Below are 20,782 nucleotides of genomic sequence, written 5' to 3' on the forward strand. Positions count from 1 at the left end.
GCTCTGGACTGATGAGTCAAAATGTGAAATATTTGGCTGTAGCAGAAGGCAGTTTGTTCGCTGGAGAGCGGTACACAAATGAGTGTCTGCAGGCAACAGTGAAGCATGGTGGAGGTTCCTTGGAAGTTTGGGGGTGCATTTCTGCAAATGGAGTTGGGGATTTGGTCAGAATGAATGGTCTCCTCAATGCTGAGAAGTACAGGCAGATACTTATCCATCATGCAATACCATCAGGGAGGCATCTGATTGGCCCAAAATATATTCTGCAGCGTGACAACGAATCCAAACATACAGCAAAGTTATTAAGAACTATCTTCAGTGTAAAGAACAAGGAGTCCTGGAGGTGATGGTATGGCCCCCACAGAGCCCTGATCTCAACATCATCGAGTCTGTCTGGGATTACTACACGAAGAGAGAGAAGCACCTGAGGCTGCTTAAATTCACAGAAGAACTGTGGCTCATTCTCCAAGATGTTTGGGCCAACCTACCTGCCGAGTTCCTTCAAACTGTGTGCAAGTGTGAAGAATTGATGCTGTTGTGAAGGCAAAGGGCTGTCACACCAAATATTGATTTGATGTAGACTTTTCTTCTGTTCATTCAATTTGCATTTTGTTAATTGATAAATAAACTACTAACATGTCTATTTCTGAAAGCATTCTTACTTTACAGCCTTTTATCACACCTGTCTAAAACCTTTGCACAGTACTGTATATTTATCAGGTACAAAGGTAAGACCCAAGTGCAGACTGTGAAGTAACAATGTTTATTGTAACAGGGGCAGGCAAACGACAGGTCAAGGCAGGCAGAGGTGGATAATCCAGAGTAGGAGCAAAGGTACAAGACGGCAGGCAGGCTCAGGGACCGGCAGAATGGTTAGACGGGCAGGTACAGGGTCAGGACAGGCAAGGGTCAAAAACCAGATGGACAAGAAAAGCGAGGCTGGAAAAAGACAGGCGCTGTTAGGACAAATGCTGGTAAGCTTGACAAACAAGACGAACTGGCACAGACAGACAACACAGGTATTGCCTTGTCTATTTGTTTGTTTCTTTTTTTTTAACATGTCCATTCTGTTTTAGTTTATGTCATTGTATTCCTGCCCTTTGTTAACAATTGTATGTTTTATTGCTCTTTTGGAGTTAAAAGAAGCACATTTCTGTTTAATTGTTAGATGTGATACAGGCCATGGTTGCATGTAATTTACTGTTTATGTCATGGTGAGGAGAACCTGATTTGAGCCTGGCATACCCCAAACTGAGCTTAATGGATTAGACAGGTTTGCTTCTTCCAAAGTATTGTATTTTCATTGACCTGTTAGTTGTGGAGTTTGTAAATATATTTTTATTTAACATGGCAAGTCAATTTAGATTATTTTGTAAATATTGTAATTTGAATATCTAGATCACCATTGTTATCTTTAACTAAAATATCTTCCCGCAACATTTAACGGTCCTGTAACGGCTCTCTTTCGGTGAGTGAGTAGACCAAGGCGCAGCGGGTGATGAATACATAATGACTTTATTGTAAGACGAAGACAGACACGAAATACACTTGACTAAATATACAAAATAAYAAAACGAACTAGACAGACCTAAACTACGAACTTACATGAAACGAAGAACACATGAACAGGAACGAYCGAATGAACGAGACGAGACAGTACCGTGTGGTGCAACAAACACAGACACAGCGACAATCACCCACAAACAAACAGTGAGAACAACCTACCTTAATATGACTCAATTAGAGGAAAACGCAAAACACCTGCCTCTAATTAAGAGCCATACCAGGCAACCCAAAACCAACATAGAAACAGCAAACATAGACTGCCCACCCAAAACTCACGCCCTGACCATCACACACATACAAAACAGAAAACAGGTCAGGAACGTGACAGGTCCAAAAATGATTTTAGAGGGTTAAGTATGTAACCTACAGAGAAACCAATTTAGAGATAAAGCCTTGCAGACTCGTGATTTCCGATAAATTGGCTTTGCTGGAGAGGGAAGACTCGAGGCCATGGAGGGGTCGAAGTAGCACATTTTAATAAATAATTATTCTCAACAAACCACAAAGGGGTTAGAACTACAATTTCTGGACGTTCAACCAGCACTCATGTGAAGTCGTGACTTGGGACCTACGCCTCATTTCCTGAATCCAGTCACATATAGGTGCATTATCATGGGCCCTATGTCTATTTAGGATATTGCTTGACAATGACACTGAATTCATTATCATGCAGATGGCAGTGCCAGGTCTTATTTGGACATTAATTCGCTTTCCAAAACCAATTAACATGTGAGCAGCATTTTGTATTCCAAGTTGACATAAAGTTGACATTACATCATAAAATACACATTTTACATCGTACATTAGCAATTTATGTTATTAATAACTACTGTTGTTGGTTTGGTGTCAAATAAACCACTTTATGTTATTTGCCGAATCTCAGTTTGCCATGTGGATTTTATGCTTGCTAAAGTTGGTAGTTGGTAGGCAACTCGAAAATGCATCTTCTTTAGGAGTGCTATTTACATCCCATCGACTACTCATCATTCACCCATACGGTGTGTGTCCCACGATTGCAGGTAATTTATGACAATTGTATAAAGTATATGTTTTATACATTTGAGTGCCAGCTAGCAGTGTATTAGCCTGGTTTTGTTAGTTTAGGAAAATATGTGGGACATTCTAGGTGTATTATATTGTAACGACCCATGCCCGTGCATGCTTTTGCGGCACGGTCGATAGCGCGCTGGACTTCGGCTAGAATAAAATAAAATACAATTTATTTGTCACATACACATGGTTAGCAGGTGTTAATGCAAGTGTAGCGAAATGCTTGTGCTTCTAGTTCCGACCATGCAGTAATATCTAACAAGAAATATAACCTAACAATTTCACAACAACTACCTTATACACACAAGTGTAAAGGAATGAATACGAATATGTACATAAAAATATATAAATGAGTGACGGCCTGAACGGCATAGGCAAGATGCAGTAGATGGTATAGAGTACAGTATATACATATGAGATGAGTAATGTAGGGTATGAAAACATATAAAGCGGCATTGTTTAAAGTGGCTAGTGATACATTACATCAAGATGGCAAGATGCAGTAGATGGCATAGAGTACAGTATATACAGTGGGGAGAACAAGCATTTGACACACTGCCGAATTTTGCAGGTTTTCCTACTTACAAAGCATGTAGAGGTCTGTAATTTTTATCATAGGTACACTTCAACTGTGAGAGACGGAATCTAAATCAAAAATCCAGAAAATCACATTGTATGATTTTTAAGTAATTAATTTGCATTTTATTGCATGACATAAGTATTTGATCACCTACCAACCAGTAAGAATTCCGGCTTCCTCATGATCATATGAGATGAGTAATGTAGGGTATGAGAACATTATATAAAGTGGCATTGTTTAAAGTGGCTAGTGATACATTTAATTACATCAAGATAGCAAGATGCAGTAGATGGTATAGCGTACAGTAAATACATATGAGATGAGTAATGTAGGGTAAGTAAACATTATATAATATAAAGTGGCTAGTGATAAATTGATTACATACATTTTCCATTATTAAAGTGGCTGGAGTTGAGTCAGTATGTTGGCAGCAGCCACTCAATGTTTTTGATGGCTGTTCAACAGTCTGATGGCCTTGAGATAAAAGCTGTTTTTCAGTCTCTCGGTCCCCGCTTTGATGCACCTGTACTGACCTCGCCTTCTGGATGATAGCGGGGTGAACAGGCAGTTGCTGTCCTTACATGATCTTTTTGGCCTTCTTGTGACATCGGGTGGTGTAGGTGTCCTGGAGGGCAGGTAGTTTGCACCCGGTGATGCATTGTGTAGATCTCACTACCCTCTGGAGAGCTTTACGGTTATGGGCGGGGCAGCTTCCGTACCAGGCGGTGATACAGCCCGACAGGATGCTCTCGATTGTGCATCTGTAAAAGTTTGTGAGTGTTTTTGGTGACAAGCCGAATTTCTTCAGCCTCCTGACGTTGAAGAGGCGCTGCTGCACCTTCTTTACCACGCTGTTTGTGTGGGTGGACAATTTCAGTTTGTCCGTGATGTATACGCCGAAGAATTTAAAACTCTCCACTACTGTCCCGTCAATGTAGATAGGGGGCTGATCCCTCTGCTGTTTCCTGAAGTCCACGATCGTCTCATTTGTTTTGTTGACATTGAGTGTGAGGTTATTTTCCTGACACCACAGTCTGAGGGCCCTCACCTCCTCCCTGTAGGCCGTCTCGTCGTTGTTGGTAATCAAGCCCACTACTGTTGTGTCATCTGCAAACTTGATGTTTGAGTTGGAGTCGTGCATGGCCACGCAGTTGTGGGTGAACAGGGAGTACAGGAGGGGGCTGAGAACGTACCTTTGTGGGGCCCAGTGTTGAGGTTCAGCGAAGTGGAGATGTTGTTTCCTACCTTCACCACCTGGGGGCGGCCCATCAGAAAGTCTAGGACCCAATTGCACAGCGCGGGGTTGAGACCCAGGGCCTCCACTTTGATGAGCTTGGTGGGTACTATGGTGTTTAATGCTGAGCTGTAGTCAATGAACAGCATTCTTACATAGGTATTCCTTTTGTCCAGATGGGCAGTGTACAGTGTGATGGCGATTGCGTCATCTGTGGACCTGTTGGGGCAGTATGCAAACTGAAGTGGGTTTAGGGTGACTGGTAAGGTGGAGGTGATGTGATCCTTGACTAGTCTCTCAAAGCACTTCATGATGACAGAAGTGAGTGCTCTGGGGCGGTAGTCATTTAGTTCAGTTCTTTGCCTTCTTGAGTAGAGGAACAATGGTAGCCATCTTAAAGCATGTGGGGACAACAGACTGGGATAGGGAGCGATTGAATATGTCCGTAAACACACCAGCCAGCTGGTCTGCGCATGCTCTGAGGACGCGGCTAGGGATGCCGTCTGGGCCAGCAGCCTTGCGAGGGTTAACATGTTTAAATGTTTTACTCAGGATCCAAGGGGGGTGGGGGGGGGGCGCGCAATCCTTGTTAGCGGGCCGCGATGGTGGCACTGTAATATCCTCAAAGCCCTTTAAGTAATAACATTAACGACAGTGACCGGAGTAAAGGTAGTATGCATGTGTGCTATGCCTACTGCTTCCAGAATTTATAAGAAATGTTTACAGTAAATGTCACTATCTGGACCATGGATGACAGAGTTGACAGATTTAAACATATGGCTCAGTTGGTATGAGAAATACAAATGCTTATATGCCAACAAAAACAAATGGGCAGATTGTTTAAAAATTGTATTATCTTTATTAAAAATATTATGAATAGGAAGTATACCTTACCAGCAGCATACCACCCTGCATACCACTGCTGGCTTGCTTCTGAAGCTAAGCAGGGTTGGTCCTGGTCAGTCCCTGGATGGGAGACCAGGTGCTGCTGGAAGTGGTGTTGGAGGGCCAGTAGGAGGCACTCTTTCCTCTGGTCTAAACAAAGATCCCAATGCCCCAGGGCAGTGATTGGGGACACTGCTCTGTGTAGGGTGCCGTCTTTCGGATGGGACGTTAAACGGGTGTCCTGACTCTCTGAGGTCATTAAAAGATCCCATGGCACTTATCGTAAGAGTAGGGGTGTTAACCCCGGTGTCCTGGCTAAATTCCCAATCTGGCCCTCAACCATCACGGTCACCTAATAATCCCCAGTTTACAATTGACTCATTCATCCCCCTCCTCTCCCCTGTAACTATTCCCCAGGTCGTTGCTGCAAATGAGAACGTGTTCTCAGTCAACTTACCTGGTAAAATAACGGTAAAATAAAAAATAAATAAAAAATACATACATGCAACCAAGTGATTGCAGCATTACTGCAAAAAAGGAGGCAAGTGAAAAGGGGAGAAAGCAGAGAACTTGTCTGTCTGCCCTATATTAACAACCAAAATACTGTAGGAAGATTTTGTACTACTTGAAATGTTCATAAAGTTGAGATATCCAATGTCACCAGGGTGTATGGGGTTATCTGTAACACAAATGTATGTATTAGGACTCATTATAACCAAGTGCATATTTAATGTATAGTTCTGAAATTGAGTAAAATATTAACATGTACTGCCATGCTGTTAAATATTATCACACAACACATAAACAAAACATTTTAATTCCATTCATCTTTCTGTCTCACATAAACACCAGGTAGCATTTAATTTCAATATACTGGACACTTAATTTCAACATATTTTTGTGACTCAATTCCCACCATTAAAAACAGAGCAAACAACCACATTTTTACGACTCACATCTGGCACCAGCATGTTATGGGCAAGAGTGTCAGTTATGGGTCCCACTGACCCAGCAACTGCAAGACCTGGAGGCCCAGGGGGTCCAGGCAAGACAGGCAGACCCTACCCCACAAAAAACACAAGAGAAGACCCCCCCCCCCCTTAAAAGATTTAGATGCACTATTGTAAAGTGGCTGTTCCACTGGATGTCATAAGGTGAATGCACCAATTTGTAAGTCGCTCTGGATAAGAGCGTCTGCTAAATGACTTAAATGTAAATGTAATGTTGATTTTTGAACACTTAATTTTGGCCCATTCTACCTGTCACCTTCCAATATATGCAAATGGTCCCCAGTTTGTGCATTAATATAGTTTGTGTTCTCAGTCAACTTGCTTGTTAAAAGAAGGGCCAATAAAGAAATATAAAATACTGAAAGATGTCGTAAAGGACAACATAGCTAAAAAGGAACATAGAAATTCCTTGGTTAGACAAAATACATCTAGGAATGTGTTCAGCTCGACATTAGCAAATTGTTTACACAACTTCAATAGCAAATTGCATTCCACTTGGAGATTCTGACGCTGTGGGATACTTCAGTCAAGGTTTGGTCTTGAATACAAACATCTGTAATGGGTTCAGGGTTGTTTATACTAGTGACAGGTGTAGTGGACTATTAGCTGAACCTGCAAGGATGAGGAGGAAATATGGCCTTTAGGTTATCAGTGGTGAAGAGAAATTGACCCACCAAATTGGCCTCCCACTCCTCTTTCTATTCTGGTTAGAGACAGTTTGCAGTACACAGCGTTGTACGAGATCTTCAGTTTCTTGGCAATTTCTCGCATGGAATAGCCTTCATTTCTCAGAACAAGAATAAACTGACGAGTTTCAGAAGAAATGTTTGACCCCAAACTTTTGAACAGTAGTGTATATACGTGAGTATTGAAAGTAAAATAATAAATCATTTCAAATTCCTTATATTAAGCAAATCAGATGGCACCATTTTCTTTTTTTGTATTATTTATGCACAGTCAGGGGCACACTCCAACGATCAGACATAATTTACAAACAAAGCATATGTGTCTAGTGAGTCTGCTAGATCCGAGGCAATAGGGATGACCAGGGATGTTCTCTTGATAAGTGTATGAATTTGACAATTTTTCCAGTACTACTAAGCATTCAAAGTGTAACGAGTTATTTTGGGTGTCAGGGAAAATGTTTGGTGTAAAAAGTACATTATTTTCTTCAGGAATGTAGAAAAGTAAAAGTTGTCAAAAATAAATAGTTAAGTAAAGTACAGATACCCCACCAATAAAACAACTTAAGTAGTACTTTAAAGTATTTTCCTTAATACTTTACACCGCTGATGTAGAGTAAGATGATGGCAAGGATCTAGCTCCTGGAGAGCAAGCAGGATTTTCTTCCAGACGTATTTTAAGAGAGAGTTCACCCAAATTACAAAATGATTGTGTCCTTGCCTTGAAAGAGGTCTATGGACATGGAGATTGCAATCTATGATTTGGTTACCCACTACCATCAAACATTAATATTTCCTTCGGTGTGGCAGGGTAGCCTAGTGGTAAGAGCATTGGACTAGTAACCAAAAGCTTGCAAGATCAAATCCCCAAGTGGACAAGGTAAAAATCTGTTCTGCCCCTGAACAAGGCAGTTAACCCACTGTTCCTAGGCCATCATTGAAAATAAGAATTTGTTTTTAACTGACTTGCCTAGTTAAATAAAGGTAAAATAAATAAAAAATATTTCCTGTGCAGAGCCTTGGTTTAGTCTACGACATGTGCCAGGCAGTGTTACAACGTTCCACTTGAGGACAGGGATCAATCTCTGCTTCTAACCCACTGTTTCTAGCATTTGCCTGTTTTCTTATCTCATTTAATTACTGGCTGAATAAAGTGTCAAACCACTTAAAAAAATATCGTGCCGACTTTAAATTTCATCCCCCCCAAAATCGCAAAGTAACAAAGTTGTCAAATTTTGAGTGTTAATGTTCAAAGCATCCTGAATACACCAGACTGCAATATGACCATAAGGTTGGCATCTGAAATGTGTTAGTGGGTTCGGCCAAAAAGCTCCCACAGGATAACTGACATATCCTTACATGACTTTATCAGGTAATGCCTCTCCTTCAAAACTTAAAAGGACAGACAGTGTCTTCCCAGTTTTATCATGCTTGCCACGAGCTGCATCGCACCAAACGGTGGGCATCACAGACACAAGGAATCTTACATTTYAGTTGCTCCACCTCAACACTTAACGCCACCTCACTAATCACTACTTTCAAAGGTGCCCGGCTCCGGAGAGCAAAGCAAGTCACAGGTGTTGTCCCTAGGCGCGTGACACAAAGCTCCCTCTGAACAGAAGAATCCACTTCGAGCTACCTTCACCGATTTAATAGTACCCAACTTCTTTTCTACCCACCCTGAGACTACATATGGATCAGTCAAAAGACAGAGATCCACTTTCTCCAAAACCTTCACTCCCACTGGGCCCGAATCATCCTTTGCATGACCATCGGGGCGAGACTCGGACTCAGAGGTCTTCACCACACCTGCCACCACAGTTAATTCATCCTCACTCTCGTCAGGTTACTTGGCGCCATTCTTCCTCAACACACTTCTTCCCACTGTATTCGACTCTTCTCCTTCTCACTGTCCATAACCACCTCTATCCGTTCACCCCGCTCATGCCGTGCCTTTATCCGCTGCACTGTTTGCAGAACATGCACTGATGGCCTTTTTCCAATACCCACCTTCTTTTCCTAGCCCAATTTACTAGTCTGGCTATCTCTGGCTCCTCCATGTTTGCAAAACGTGCTTCTCCAGATCTTAGGAATGCTTACAGGAAATATAGTGTCGGCAGTGGTGTAGTGGTGCCTGGAGAAGTGGGTATATACACATTTTGCCAAAAATGTCCCTACCGGCCCACCCGGTGAAGGCACAGTGCCGTGTGAATTTATTTTAATGACAAACAGTGACATAGACTCTCAATGACCTAAAATGAGAAATCTCATATTTTTTATAGGTTTTTTAATAGAAAACAACAAAATTGGATGTTCTAAGTTGACAACAATGCTTAAACCACATCAGGAGACCACTTTTGGTAAAAATCTAAGACATTTAGATTTGAGTGTAGTTAGAATTTAATTCAGCTGAGCAGGCACCTAGCACTGTTGTTTGGTTAGCAGTGTTTCTGTAGCACACATGAAGATGGCGTTTGCAAAACAAATGGCCACTGGATTGATGCAAATAATCATAATATCATTCTTAGACTACTTTGTAGCTAGTTAACATTTCATTGAGAAGGTATTTGGCAAAGCCTTTCCATCTGCTGTTCCTTAATTGTTTGAAACCTGGACGTTTTACTTCCTATTATGAGGCATGTCTTACCTTGCTTCAAAGCAGCCTATAGCTGTAACGGTCGTCATAGTCGTTCTCCTCCTCAGACGAGGAGGAACATGGATCGGACCAACACGCAGAGTGGGTAGTGCTCATGATAATTTATTAACTCGAAACTGAACACTTACAAATACAAAAAACGTGACAAAACCGAAAACAGTCCCGTGTGGCACGAACACTGACACGAGATACAAACACCCACAAAACACACGTGAAACCCAGGCTGCCTAAGTATGATTCTCAATCAGGGACAACGATTGACAGCTGCCTCTGATTGAGAATCATACCCGGCCGAACACAAACATCGCAACATAGAAAATCACACATAGACAAACCCACCCAACTCACGCCCTGACCAACTAAATAAATACAAGACAAAAGAAAACAGGTCAGGAACGTGACAAAAGCCAAAATCCCACCATAGAAACGTGGAGGCAATTATTTTATAAAGACTTCCTCATATGCACTCTCCTGTTCTATTGGTTTTCAAAACAACTTTCTTTCATTATCTAGCAGCTAAAGGCATTACCCTAGTCATATTAGTAATCCATGATATTTGTTGCATCTTTACATCTCCCATCTTTCAAAATTTTAAATGGATATTTCCATCTCAGAGTCTATGAAACCGCTCGGCCTACCACCGTGTTTACATTGCTGCGCTTAAAATGTGAAGCAATAATACTTTATCAACATTTTAAGCTAAACATTTTGATCTGTTTCATCAGCTTTATTAATTGATACAGCGTATACCTTCACTACTTTGATATGCATCGTGGGGATTAAGAAATGAGAAAAAGATAATGCCCACCCAAGAAATCGATAATATCCGGGATCCTTGGGACATCCCTGCCCCATTGAAGTTGAAATTTAAAATGGTATGGGTTAAGGGTAGGGAAGACCCAAGGATACCGCATAGCACTCTGACCATGTGAACAACAGGCACAACTCCGATGTTTTCTCAAAGTTGTCACGTGTCCTACTTATTAGTACACTCATAACAACCTAAGCATTACGAAATTTCTATTCGATCAAATATGCCTCGCATAGCAAATAAGCCATTCCATTTTTTGTTGACCAAATTACACAATCTCATTGACCTCCATACAAAAACTCCTGATGGAGAAGACCAATTTTTCCTCTTGCTTTGCTTCTTCCTCTCTGATTGTATAGATACATTGAGAGAATGCCAAGAGTGCAAAGCTGTCATCAAGGCTAAGGGTGGCTACTTTGAAGAATCTAAAATATATTTTGATTTGTTTAACACTTTTTAGTTACTACATGATTCCATATGTGTTATTTTCATAGTTTTGATGTCTTCACTATTATTCTACAATGTAAAAAAATAGTAATGATAAAGAACCCTGGAATGAGTAGATGTGTCAACTTTTGACTGGTATACCCAAATAGTCTGACATGGAATAGTCTTCATGAAAGTCCCTTTGTGAGAATGTGACAATCATGTTACACACATGTATATTGCATGAAACAATAATACTGACAGCAAAAATGTACAGACATGTACAACTCAAATACAAAATTAATAAACATATTTTACAAACACACCGTTGGATAACATCTCTTGCCTTAAGGCCATTTTTAGGAGGAAACACAGAATGTGATAATGATAATATATCAAAGAAAGAGAGTAAAGCAAAAGAGGGTCAAAAAGAGGTGTATACAGACAGACAACAATACCGTATTAGACCGTTCAATAAAAAAATTGAAATAACTGCACGCACATTCCTCCAAGAAATGTTAACATTAGAACAGTATCTTCTTCTTATGTTGTTTATGTTAAATTCTTCAATTCAAGCCACAGCAGTACTAAAAGGAGAGGAGGAATCATTGCAGAGTGGAGGAGAGTCACAGTATTTCCCTCAGCAAGGGCAGATGCTCTTATTAATATTTGTCTCTTGTGAAAGCCTAACCCTTCCGTCCTCTCTCTCCACATCCCTGTACAGCAGGGACTTCTGGGCTTTCAGCCGACATGCCAGGCACATGAAAATGGAGTCCACGTTTTGGCTCTCCTTTGGGTCCTTGGCCGATGTCTCAAACAGCAGCATGTTGTGGGCGTCTGCAAACTTGAGGGCAGTGTTGGAGGGCACTTGTATCTGACTAACCAGGTCACACTTGTTGCCTACCAGTACCCGAGGCACAGTGGGTGAGACACGGTGCCCGTTGCACTCCTGGATCCACGTCTTCAGGTTCTGGAATGAGTTCATCTTAGTGACATCGTAAACGAAAACGACAGCGTGCACATTGCGGTAGTAGTGTTCTACCATGCTCTTCCTAAAGCGTTCCTGCCCTGCAGTGTCCCACACCTGCACCTGTTGAGGAGTAATAACAGATCCAGTGGTCAGAGAGTAATCGTGTGTATTGGTCAGAGATAGATGGTATATTAAATGGGTTGAGACATAATCAGAATAAATAATAAACTGGACAATGTACAAAGGAAAATGTAGGTAATCGGCTTAGTTTAATGATTATGTTTGGAGGATCATTGCATTATGAAGCCAGTGGACATGTGAAAAGGGAGGACAGATTAATTCCATATATATGCTTTTATAAAAGGCCCAATGATTTCAATGCTGCATTAGTGCATGTCTTCCATTTATGAATAATAGATAATTGAACAAAGAGGCTCTTGCTTATGCTTTCATACTGAGCACAGGTTTTATTTTGATGGTGAATCTCAATGAGAAAACAGATTAAGAGAAATATTGTTAAAACATCACATTAGCTATGCTAAAAACACTGGGACTAGTTCATCATGTTAGGCACGGGGCATTCAGAGGTTTGTCGACTCGTTTCAGAGGATATGATGGTGATGGTGCTCTGATGCAACATAAAATTATACTGTCAATTCCTTAACTCAAAAAACATGCAAACATTGCTGATGGATATATTACTTAATAGAAACATTCAACCTAACAACCCATATAAATATAAATAGAACATCTTAATTGCGTATGGACTCTGGAAATAAATAATTCTCAACTCGGTATATTGACATGTCATGCATAGATGTATAACGGTTGAAGCGATGAACACATAAATGGTTAATTGACACAAGGAAAGAAAGAAAAGCGATCAGCTGCTTAAGTAGGCTCTTACCTTTATTATTTCGCCCTCTATTTCCACTGCTTTCTCCCTGAAATCCACACCGATTGTCGCCTCGGTCTTCTCTGGAAAGCTCCCACCGGTGAAGCGGAAGGTTAAGCAGGTCTTCCCTACATTTGAATCTCCGATTACAATTATTTTAAATATTCGAGTCTGAACACTCGATTCCAAGGACGTGCTGAGATCCACAGATGATGTGAAATTTATATTTCTTGAATTTCTCGAACCGGTCCCTCCATCATTTTCAAGAGATTCATTTGTCATTACGGTAAGATGATGTACACAGTTATGCACTGTTCTCGCGAATGGGGGAAGAAAGGTGAGGCTGCCAGGCAGAGCAACAACAGCAATCCACTCCCCCAAAAGCAGCTTCCTCGTGGAAGGAAAATACAATTATTTCAAAGTCCCCCTATTTCTAAATAGCTATTTATGTATATACAATCGTTTCTTGTCAGTAACGTTTGATTTCACACAGAAAAATCATGTGATCCATTCAGTTGATCAGGGTTTCCACTAGTTACCACAGCCACAAAGTCAATATTTGCAATATCGTAAAAATGTATATATTTTTGTTGCTTTTTGGTCTTAATTTAAGGTTTAGTGTTAGGCATGAGGTTAGCAGTGTGGTTAGGTTTAAAATCTGATTTTAAGAAGATAAATTCTATAAATAGGCGGGGTTTATGACTTTGTGGCTGGGGGAACTAGTGACGACCGCTGATCAGATGCCATCATCCAAAATGGCGCAAATGCATTTGCCTCAAACCTGTTGTCCACGCAAGACAAGTGTCTGATGTATAACGCAGCTTGAAAGGTTTCAAGTAAGTGCACCAATGATGCATGTTTCCCATTTGCACTGGATATCATAGGTCTATTATAATTAAATATATAGGTCTAGTCATTAAGTAAAATGTACCAAATATGTATTAACAATGTAATTAACAAATTCATGTCACTCACCTAATGAAATATTGGTTCCAAAAGAGCTCATAGAGTTATATACTGGATCTCCATTTTGATTAGCTCTGTAGAAAACAATTCTAACATTTGTATCACACAAAGCTTATTTTTACTCTCTATGAAAGGCTCATTTGTTCCAAATGGTTTCTATGAAATCTGAAAGCATGCTCCAGAATTGGATTCTCACTGCTTACAATCAGAGAGTGCATACAGACAGATTCCGATGTAAGCAATTCACATTGACTTTTTTATATGGTCAGAAGGAACACTAGTTACCTGTAAACTGTATCTTAGTGAAAAAAAAGTTTTATAGTTAAAACAACAATGTGAGTTCAGTCAACAGTATACTTAAATATTTACAGACAGGAATATTTATCAATAAAAAAAGCATTCTCTAAGGTACATCAGAGTTTAGTTTTTGTTGTTCCATATGCTTATATTTCAGCCAACAATTTAAGCACACTTTTTTATCTTTGCATCATTTTAGTGATATTACTGTTACTAATACTGCACAGTAATTACACGGTTACATAATTGCACTGTACATATGGTTTTCTAGACGATTAGGTTTAGAATTCAATTGAAATGTTCAAATATGACTCATTTAGGGACTTCTATTTGGTTGTGGCTCTGATCCCTTGGAGATATGTTGCTTTGAAGTCACTTCCTAGAGCATTTTTTGCCTTGCATTTGTAAACCCCTGAATTCATAAGCACTGGATCTTGTATGACCATGTTGCCGTCAACTGTTATGTGAATTCCTTCCTGTGGTGTCAAACTGTTGTTGGGAGCAAGTGTGGTTCTTCCATGTAGAGTCCATGTAATTTCAGGCTTTGGTATGCCTGCAGCGATGCAGTTCAATGTTACTGGCGAGCCCCTGTGGACTCCAGTGATGGAAGGGGGTGCGTTTGTGATATGTGGAGGATACACCATAACAGCAACTGGGTATGAAAACGTAGATGATCCAAATGTGTTGGTGGCCTTGCAGATGTAGGTTCTGCTGTCAAATGATTATGATTGATAAATGATGATCATTTATCGCCCTCCAGGTTCCCTTGGAGAGTTCATCAATGAGCTTGACGCCCTGATAAGTTCCTTTCCTGAGGATGGCTCACCTCTCACAGTTCTGGGTGACTTTAACCTCCCCACGTCTACCTTTGACTCATTCCTCTCTGCCTCCTTCTTTCCACTCCTCTCCTCTTTTGACCTCAGCCCTCTCACCTTCCCCCCCTACTCACAAGGCAGGCAATACGCTTGACCTCATCTTTACTAGATGCTGTTCTTCCACTAATCTCATTGCAACTCCCCTCCAAGTCTCCGACCACTACCTTGTATCCTTTTCCCTCTCGCTCTCATCCAACACTTCCCACACTGCCCTACTCGGATGGTATCGCGCCGTCCCAACCTCCGCTCTCTCTCCCCCGCTACTCTCTCCTCTTCCATCCTATCATCTCTTCCCTCTGCTCAAACCTTCTCCAACCTATCTCCTGATTCTGCCTCCTCACCCCCTCCTCTCCTCCTTTCTGCTCCTTTGACTCTCTATGTCCCCTATCCTCCAGGCCGGCTCGGTCCTCCCCTCCTGCTCCGTGGCTCGACGACTCATTGCGAGCTCACAGAACAGGGCTCCGGGCAGCCGAGCGGAAATGGAGGAAAACTCGCCTCCCTGCGGACCTGGCATCCTTTCACTCCCTCCTCTCTACATTCTCCTCTTCTGTCTCTGCTGTTAAAGCCAATTTCTACCACTCTAATTCCAAGCATCTGCCTCTAACCCTAGGAAGCTCTTTGCCACCTTCTCCTCCCTCCTGAATCCTCCTCCCCCTCTCCCCCCTCCTCCCTCTCTGCTGATGACTTCGTCAACCATTTTGAAAAGAAGGTCGACGACATCCGATCCTCGTTTGCTAAGTCAAACGACACCGCTGGTTCTGCTCACCCTGCCCTACCCTGTGCTTTGACCTCTTTCTCCTCTCTCTCCAGATGAAATCTCGCGTCTTGTGACGGCCGCCGCAACAACCTGCCCGCTTGACCCTATCCCCTCCTTCTCTCTCCAGACCATTTCCGAGACCTTCTCCCTTACCTCACCTCGCTCATCAACTCATCCTTGACCGCTGGCTACGTCCCTTCCGTCTTCAAGAGAGCGAGAGTTGCACCCCTTCTGAAAAAACCTACACTCGATCCCTCCGTGTCAACAACTACAGACCAGTATCCCTTCTTTCTTTCTCTCCAAAACTCTTGAACGTGCCGTCCTTGGCCAGCCTCCTGCTTCTCTCTCAGAATGACCTTCTTGATCCAAATCAGTCAGGTTTCAAGACTAGTCATTCACTGAGACTGCTCTTCTCTGTGTCACGGAGGCGCTCCGCACTGCTAAAGCTAACTCTCCTCCTCTGCTCTCATCCTTCTAGACCTATCGGCTGCCTTTGATACTGTGACCCATCATATCCTCCTCTCCACCTCTCCGAGCTGGGCATCTCCGCGCGGGCCACGCTTGGATTGCGTCCTACCTGACAGGTCGCTCCTACCAGGTGGCGTGGCGAGAATCTGTCTCCGCACCACGTGCTCTCACCACTGGTGTCCCCCAGGGCTCTGTTCTAGGCCCTCTCCTATTCTCGCTATACACCAAGTCACTTGGCTCTGTCATATCCTCACATGGTCTCTCCTATCATTGCTATGCAGACGACACACAATTAATCTTCTCCTTTCCCCCCTCTGATAACCAGGTGGTGAATCGCATCTCTGCATGTCTGGCAGACATATCAGTGTGGATGACGGATCACCACTCAAGCTGAACCTCGGCAAGACGGAGCTGCTCTTCCTCCGGGGAAGGACTGCCCGTTCCATGATCTCGCCATCACGGTTGACAACTCCATTGTGTCCTCCTCCCAGAGTGCTAAGAACCTTGGCGTGATCCTGGACAACACCCTGTCGTTCTCACTAACATCAAGGCGGTGACCCGTTCCTGTAGGTTCATGCTCTACAACATTGCAGAGTACGACCCTGCCTCACGCAGGAAGCGGCGCAGGTCCTAATCCAGGCACTTGTCATCTCCCGTCTGGATTACTGCAACTCGCTGTTGGCTGGGCTCCCTGCCTGTCCATTAAACCCCTACAACTCATCCAGAACGCTGCAGCCCGTCTGTGTTTCAACTTTCCAAGTTTCTCTCATGTCCACCGCTCCTCCGCTCTCTCCACTGGCTTCCAGTTGAAGCTCGCATCCGCTACAAGACCATGGTGCTTGCCTACGGAGCTGTGAGGGGAACGGCACCTCCGTACCTTCAGGCTCTGATCAGGCCCTACACCCAAACAGGGCACTGCGTTCATCCACCTCTGGCCTGCTCGCCTCCCTACCTCTGAGGAAGTACAGTTCCCGCTCAGCCCAGTCAAACTGTTCGCTGCTCTGGCACCCCAATGGTGGAACAAACTCCCTCACGACGCCAGGTCAGCGGAGTCAATCACCACCTTCCGGAGACACCTGAAACGCCACCTCTTTAAGGAATACCTAGGATAGGATAAAGTAATCCTTCTAACCCCCCCCCCTTAAAAGAGTTAGATGCACTATTGTAAAGTGGTTGTTCCACTGGATATCATAAGGTGAATGCACCAATTTGTAAGTCGCTCTGGATAAGAGCGTCTGCTAAATGACTTAAATGTAAAATGTAAATGTAAATGAGAAAGGTTCCCCTGCTGTTTGATGAAAAAGTAATTCTCCCACTAACCTGGGGCTTGTCCAGGACCAGGCTGTTTGGTAGGGTCCATGTAATCAAGGCCTGTGGCCAGCCATCCACAGAGCACGGCAGGTTCAGAACTTGGCCAAACGTGACATTCATGCCCCTTGTTGTGCCTTGAATCACAGGCTTTTTTCCTGGTTTGAGAGCATATCACTTCTCTTCTGTCCCAGCCACGTTTTTGGCCAGACAACGATAAACACCTTTGTCAGCTGTCACTGGCCGGGCGATGCGCAACATCTGGTTTCCTGGATAGTGAGTGAAGCGTTGGAGTCTAGTGCCAGGCGTCAGAACTGTGCCGTTTGGCAGGATACAAACAAACTCTGGGTTTGGCTTACCACGGGCAGGACATTCCAGAGGGCCATCACTTCCATCTTGCTTTATTGGTAAAATCTCTGTTCGGCATGGCGAAGCTAGGATTTTCTGCTATGGTTGCCTCTCCAAGCTCAATTGCCAGGCTTGCTTCTCCCAAGTGATTTTTGGCCAGATATACATACTGACCCTCGTCTATCTTCCTCACTCCACGCAGCTCCAGGCTCCCATTCTTGTGTACTTGGAAGCGTCCTCCCAGGTGTTGGCAGAGAGAAGCCGTATGGTGTGGCCCAGGCATTGTGTGGCTCAGGCTTTCCCTCCACTCTGCAGTCAAGCAGTGTTGTCTGATAAGATACCGCCAACACTTTCATACTGCTTCTTCCACATTGGTCATTGATGTGTGGCTCTCTTGCTTCTAGTTCATGTTCTTTATGTAATCCCCAGCATAATTCCTTACCACACAAGCATACTTCCCTTGGTCGGCCAAAGTCACCCTCTTTATCACTAAAGTCCCATCACCTAAGATTTGTTAATTAGTTGAAGACAATATGGTGACGTCATTGCTTGGTGTGGCCGGTGGAGGATCTCCAGTCGCTTGACAAGTCATATAGGCAGAGTCTCCTAGTTGGGCCGTGAGCAACAGCTGAGCCTTGGATGTGATTCGGGTGGAGTCAGGACCTACTTTTACGCTCACCTTCATCTCATCCTCCCCCAGCTCATTCTTAGCATGGCACGTATAGTCCCCCTCATCCTTATTTTCCATTTGTTGCAGCAATAGTGGTCAAATCAAATCAAACTTTATTTGTCACATGTGCCGAATACAACAAGTGTAGGTAGACCTTACCGTGAACTGCTTACTTACAAGCCCTTATTAACCAACAGTGCAGTTCAAGAAGAGTTAAGAAAATATTTACCAAATAACTAAAGTATAAAATAAAAGTAACACAATAGCATAACAATAATGTATTTATTTATTTTATTTCACCTTTATTTAACCAGGTAGGCAAGTTGAGAACAAGTTCTCATTTACAATTGCGACCTGACCAAGATAAAGCAAAGCAAGTTCGACACATACAACAACACAGAGTTACACATGGAGTAAAACAACATCAGTCAATAATACAGTAGAAAAATAAGTCTATATACAATGTGAGCAAGTGAGATGAGATAAGGGAGGTGAACGCTAAAAAAAGGCCATGTGGCAAAGTAAATCCAATATAAGTAAACACTGGAATTGTTATGCTGATTAATGCGGACCCAAAAGCGACTTAAAGAAACAGAGTCTTTATTCCAGGCAAAAACACGACAGGGCGGACAAGGACGCAGGACAGCAAACATCAAACAAGAATCCGACAAGGACAGGGAAAACAGAGGGAAAATAGGGACTCTAATCAGAGGGCAAAATAGGGGACAGGTGTGAAAGAGTAATAGAGGTCGTTAGGAGAATAGAACAGCTGGGAGCAGGAACGGAACGTAGAGAGAGAGAGCGGGAGAGGGAGAGAGGGAGGAGGAGAGAGAGAGAGAGAAAGGGGGAAAGAACCTAATAAGACCAGCAGAGGAAGCACAGGGACAAGACATGAAATAAATGACAAAACATGACAGTACCCCCCACTCACCGAGCGCCTCCTGGCGCACTCGAGGAGGAACCCTGGCGGCAAAGGAGGAAATCATCAATCAACGAACGGTCCAGCACGTCCCGAGATGGAACCCAACTCCTCTCCTCAGACCGTAACCCTCCCAATCCACTAAGTACTGGTGACCACGTCCCGAGAACGCATATCCATGATCTTCCGTACCTTGTAAATAGGTGCGCCCTCGACAAGGACGGGGGGGGGGAGGGAAGACGAACGGGGCGCGAAGAAAGGCTTGACAGGAGACATGGAGCCCTGCGCCACCCGCCACCATCACACACAAAAAAAAAAAAACAAAAAAACAAAAGTGATCTCACCCCAATCTGCGGGACTTAGCACGTTCCACTGCAATCAACCAGACCTGCATGTGGCATTGGCGAGGCGGCGGAGCGGCACGGCCCGCTCGCGTCGCCGCCGCGCGGCGCTGGCCGTCCCCGTGCGACGGCCGAATACCTCACGCGGCCAGCCGAGCGGGGATGAGCCGAGAGTGCCGCGGCGGGCTGGAGGCGCGGCGCGCTCGGGGCGGAGTGCGGAAGCCGCGGGCCGATTATTCAGCAACAGAAAGATCCACCGTGTGTGAGCCAGCGGACTCCGGATTCTTCGCACCTGCCTCGGGTCAAGGGCACGACTCCGCCACACGAGCCGGAGTGTGTGGGTGGTCAGGGCTGTTGAAACGGCGTCAGTGCTGTGCGGTGAGTACTTAACTCCGGACCAGTTAGGGGTCTTCGCTCTCGTGACCACCAGATACACCTGGGAATTTCTCAATATACACAAGTCTCCGAGACACATAGTTAATAACCCACCTTGATTACTCTGGGCAGTCCCACTGAGTGTCGCTCCTTTCTCACCAGTGGTACTAATTTGTCTCATCTCCAGCCCACACGTACTCCCCAAAGACAGAGAGCTCGGGCCCGCTTACGTCCATATCACTCCTTACTGGTCATCGGCGCGTCCAGGATGGAGGTCCAGCCTCTGGAGGCAAGGCTTGGTTTCTACGATTATCTTGAACTTTAAAGAGCGCGCAGAAGATACGGGTTTTTATCGTTCTCGTTTCGGGGTCGAAGAGTGCTCCACGGTTCCTTGCGATTCTCCTATGTCAAGTGTATGTCACTCCATATAACGTGGAGTTTGACGTCAAACTATAGAGTTTCGACACTTCTTGCTGCACTCCGAAAGGGTCGACTGCGAACGAGACAAGCCCTCGCTGCCGCATTCGTTTCGTGGAGGAGATCCACGCTCCGAGGTGTTAAGGATGAATCTCTCCCGGGGAAGCGTCTCCTTCCAGCAATGGACTCTTGATTGCACTCGCCATCCTACGTCAGTGGCACGACGGGAAGATCTGCGTACACGGAGCTCGTGAGGAGAGCTCTCTGTTAACGGT

At 43.8% G+C, this 20,782-nt stretch overlaps 1 protein-coding gene and 1 pseudogene across 1 annotated transcript; both read right to left on the reverse strand.

Moving 5' to 3' along the window:
• Positions 1-11,287: 11,287 nt before the first annotated feature.
• On the reverse strand, positions 11,288-13,271 carry LOC111964748 (ras-related protein Rab-33A-like). Its single transcript, XM_023988570.3, has 2 exons — positions 12,779-13,271; positions 11,288-11,991 (listed from the first exon to the last, which is right to left on the reverse strand). The coding sequence occupies exons 1-2, from the start codon at positions 13,046-13,048 to the stop codon at positions 11,542-11,544; spliced, it is 720 nt and encodes a 239-aa protein (XP_023844338.1). The 5' UTR covers positions 13,049-13,271; the 3' UTR covers positions 11,288-11,541.
• A 1,084-nt stretch (positions 13,272-14,355) lies between these two features.
• The window catches only part of LOC111964764 (immunoglobulin superfamily member 10-like), a 28,273-nt pseudogene continuing 21,846 nt past the window's right edge, over positions 14,356-20,782 (reverse strand).

The sequence above is a fragment of the Salvelinus sp. IW2-2015 genome, linkage group LG6.1 (assembly GCF_002910315.2).
Source record: "Salvelinus sp. IW2-2015 linkage group LG6.1, ASM291031v2, whole genome shotgun sequence".
Lineage (NCBI taxonomy): Eukaryota > Metazoa > Chordata > Actinopteri > Salmoniformes > Salmonidae > Salvelinus > Salvelinus sp. IW2-2015.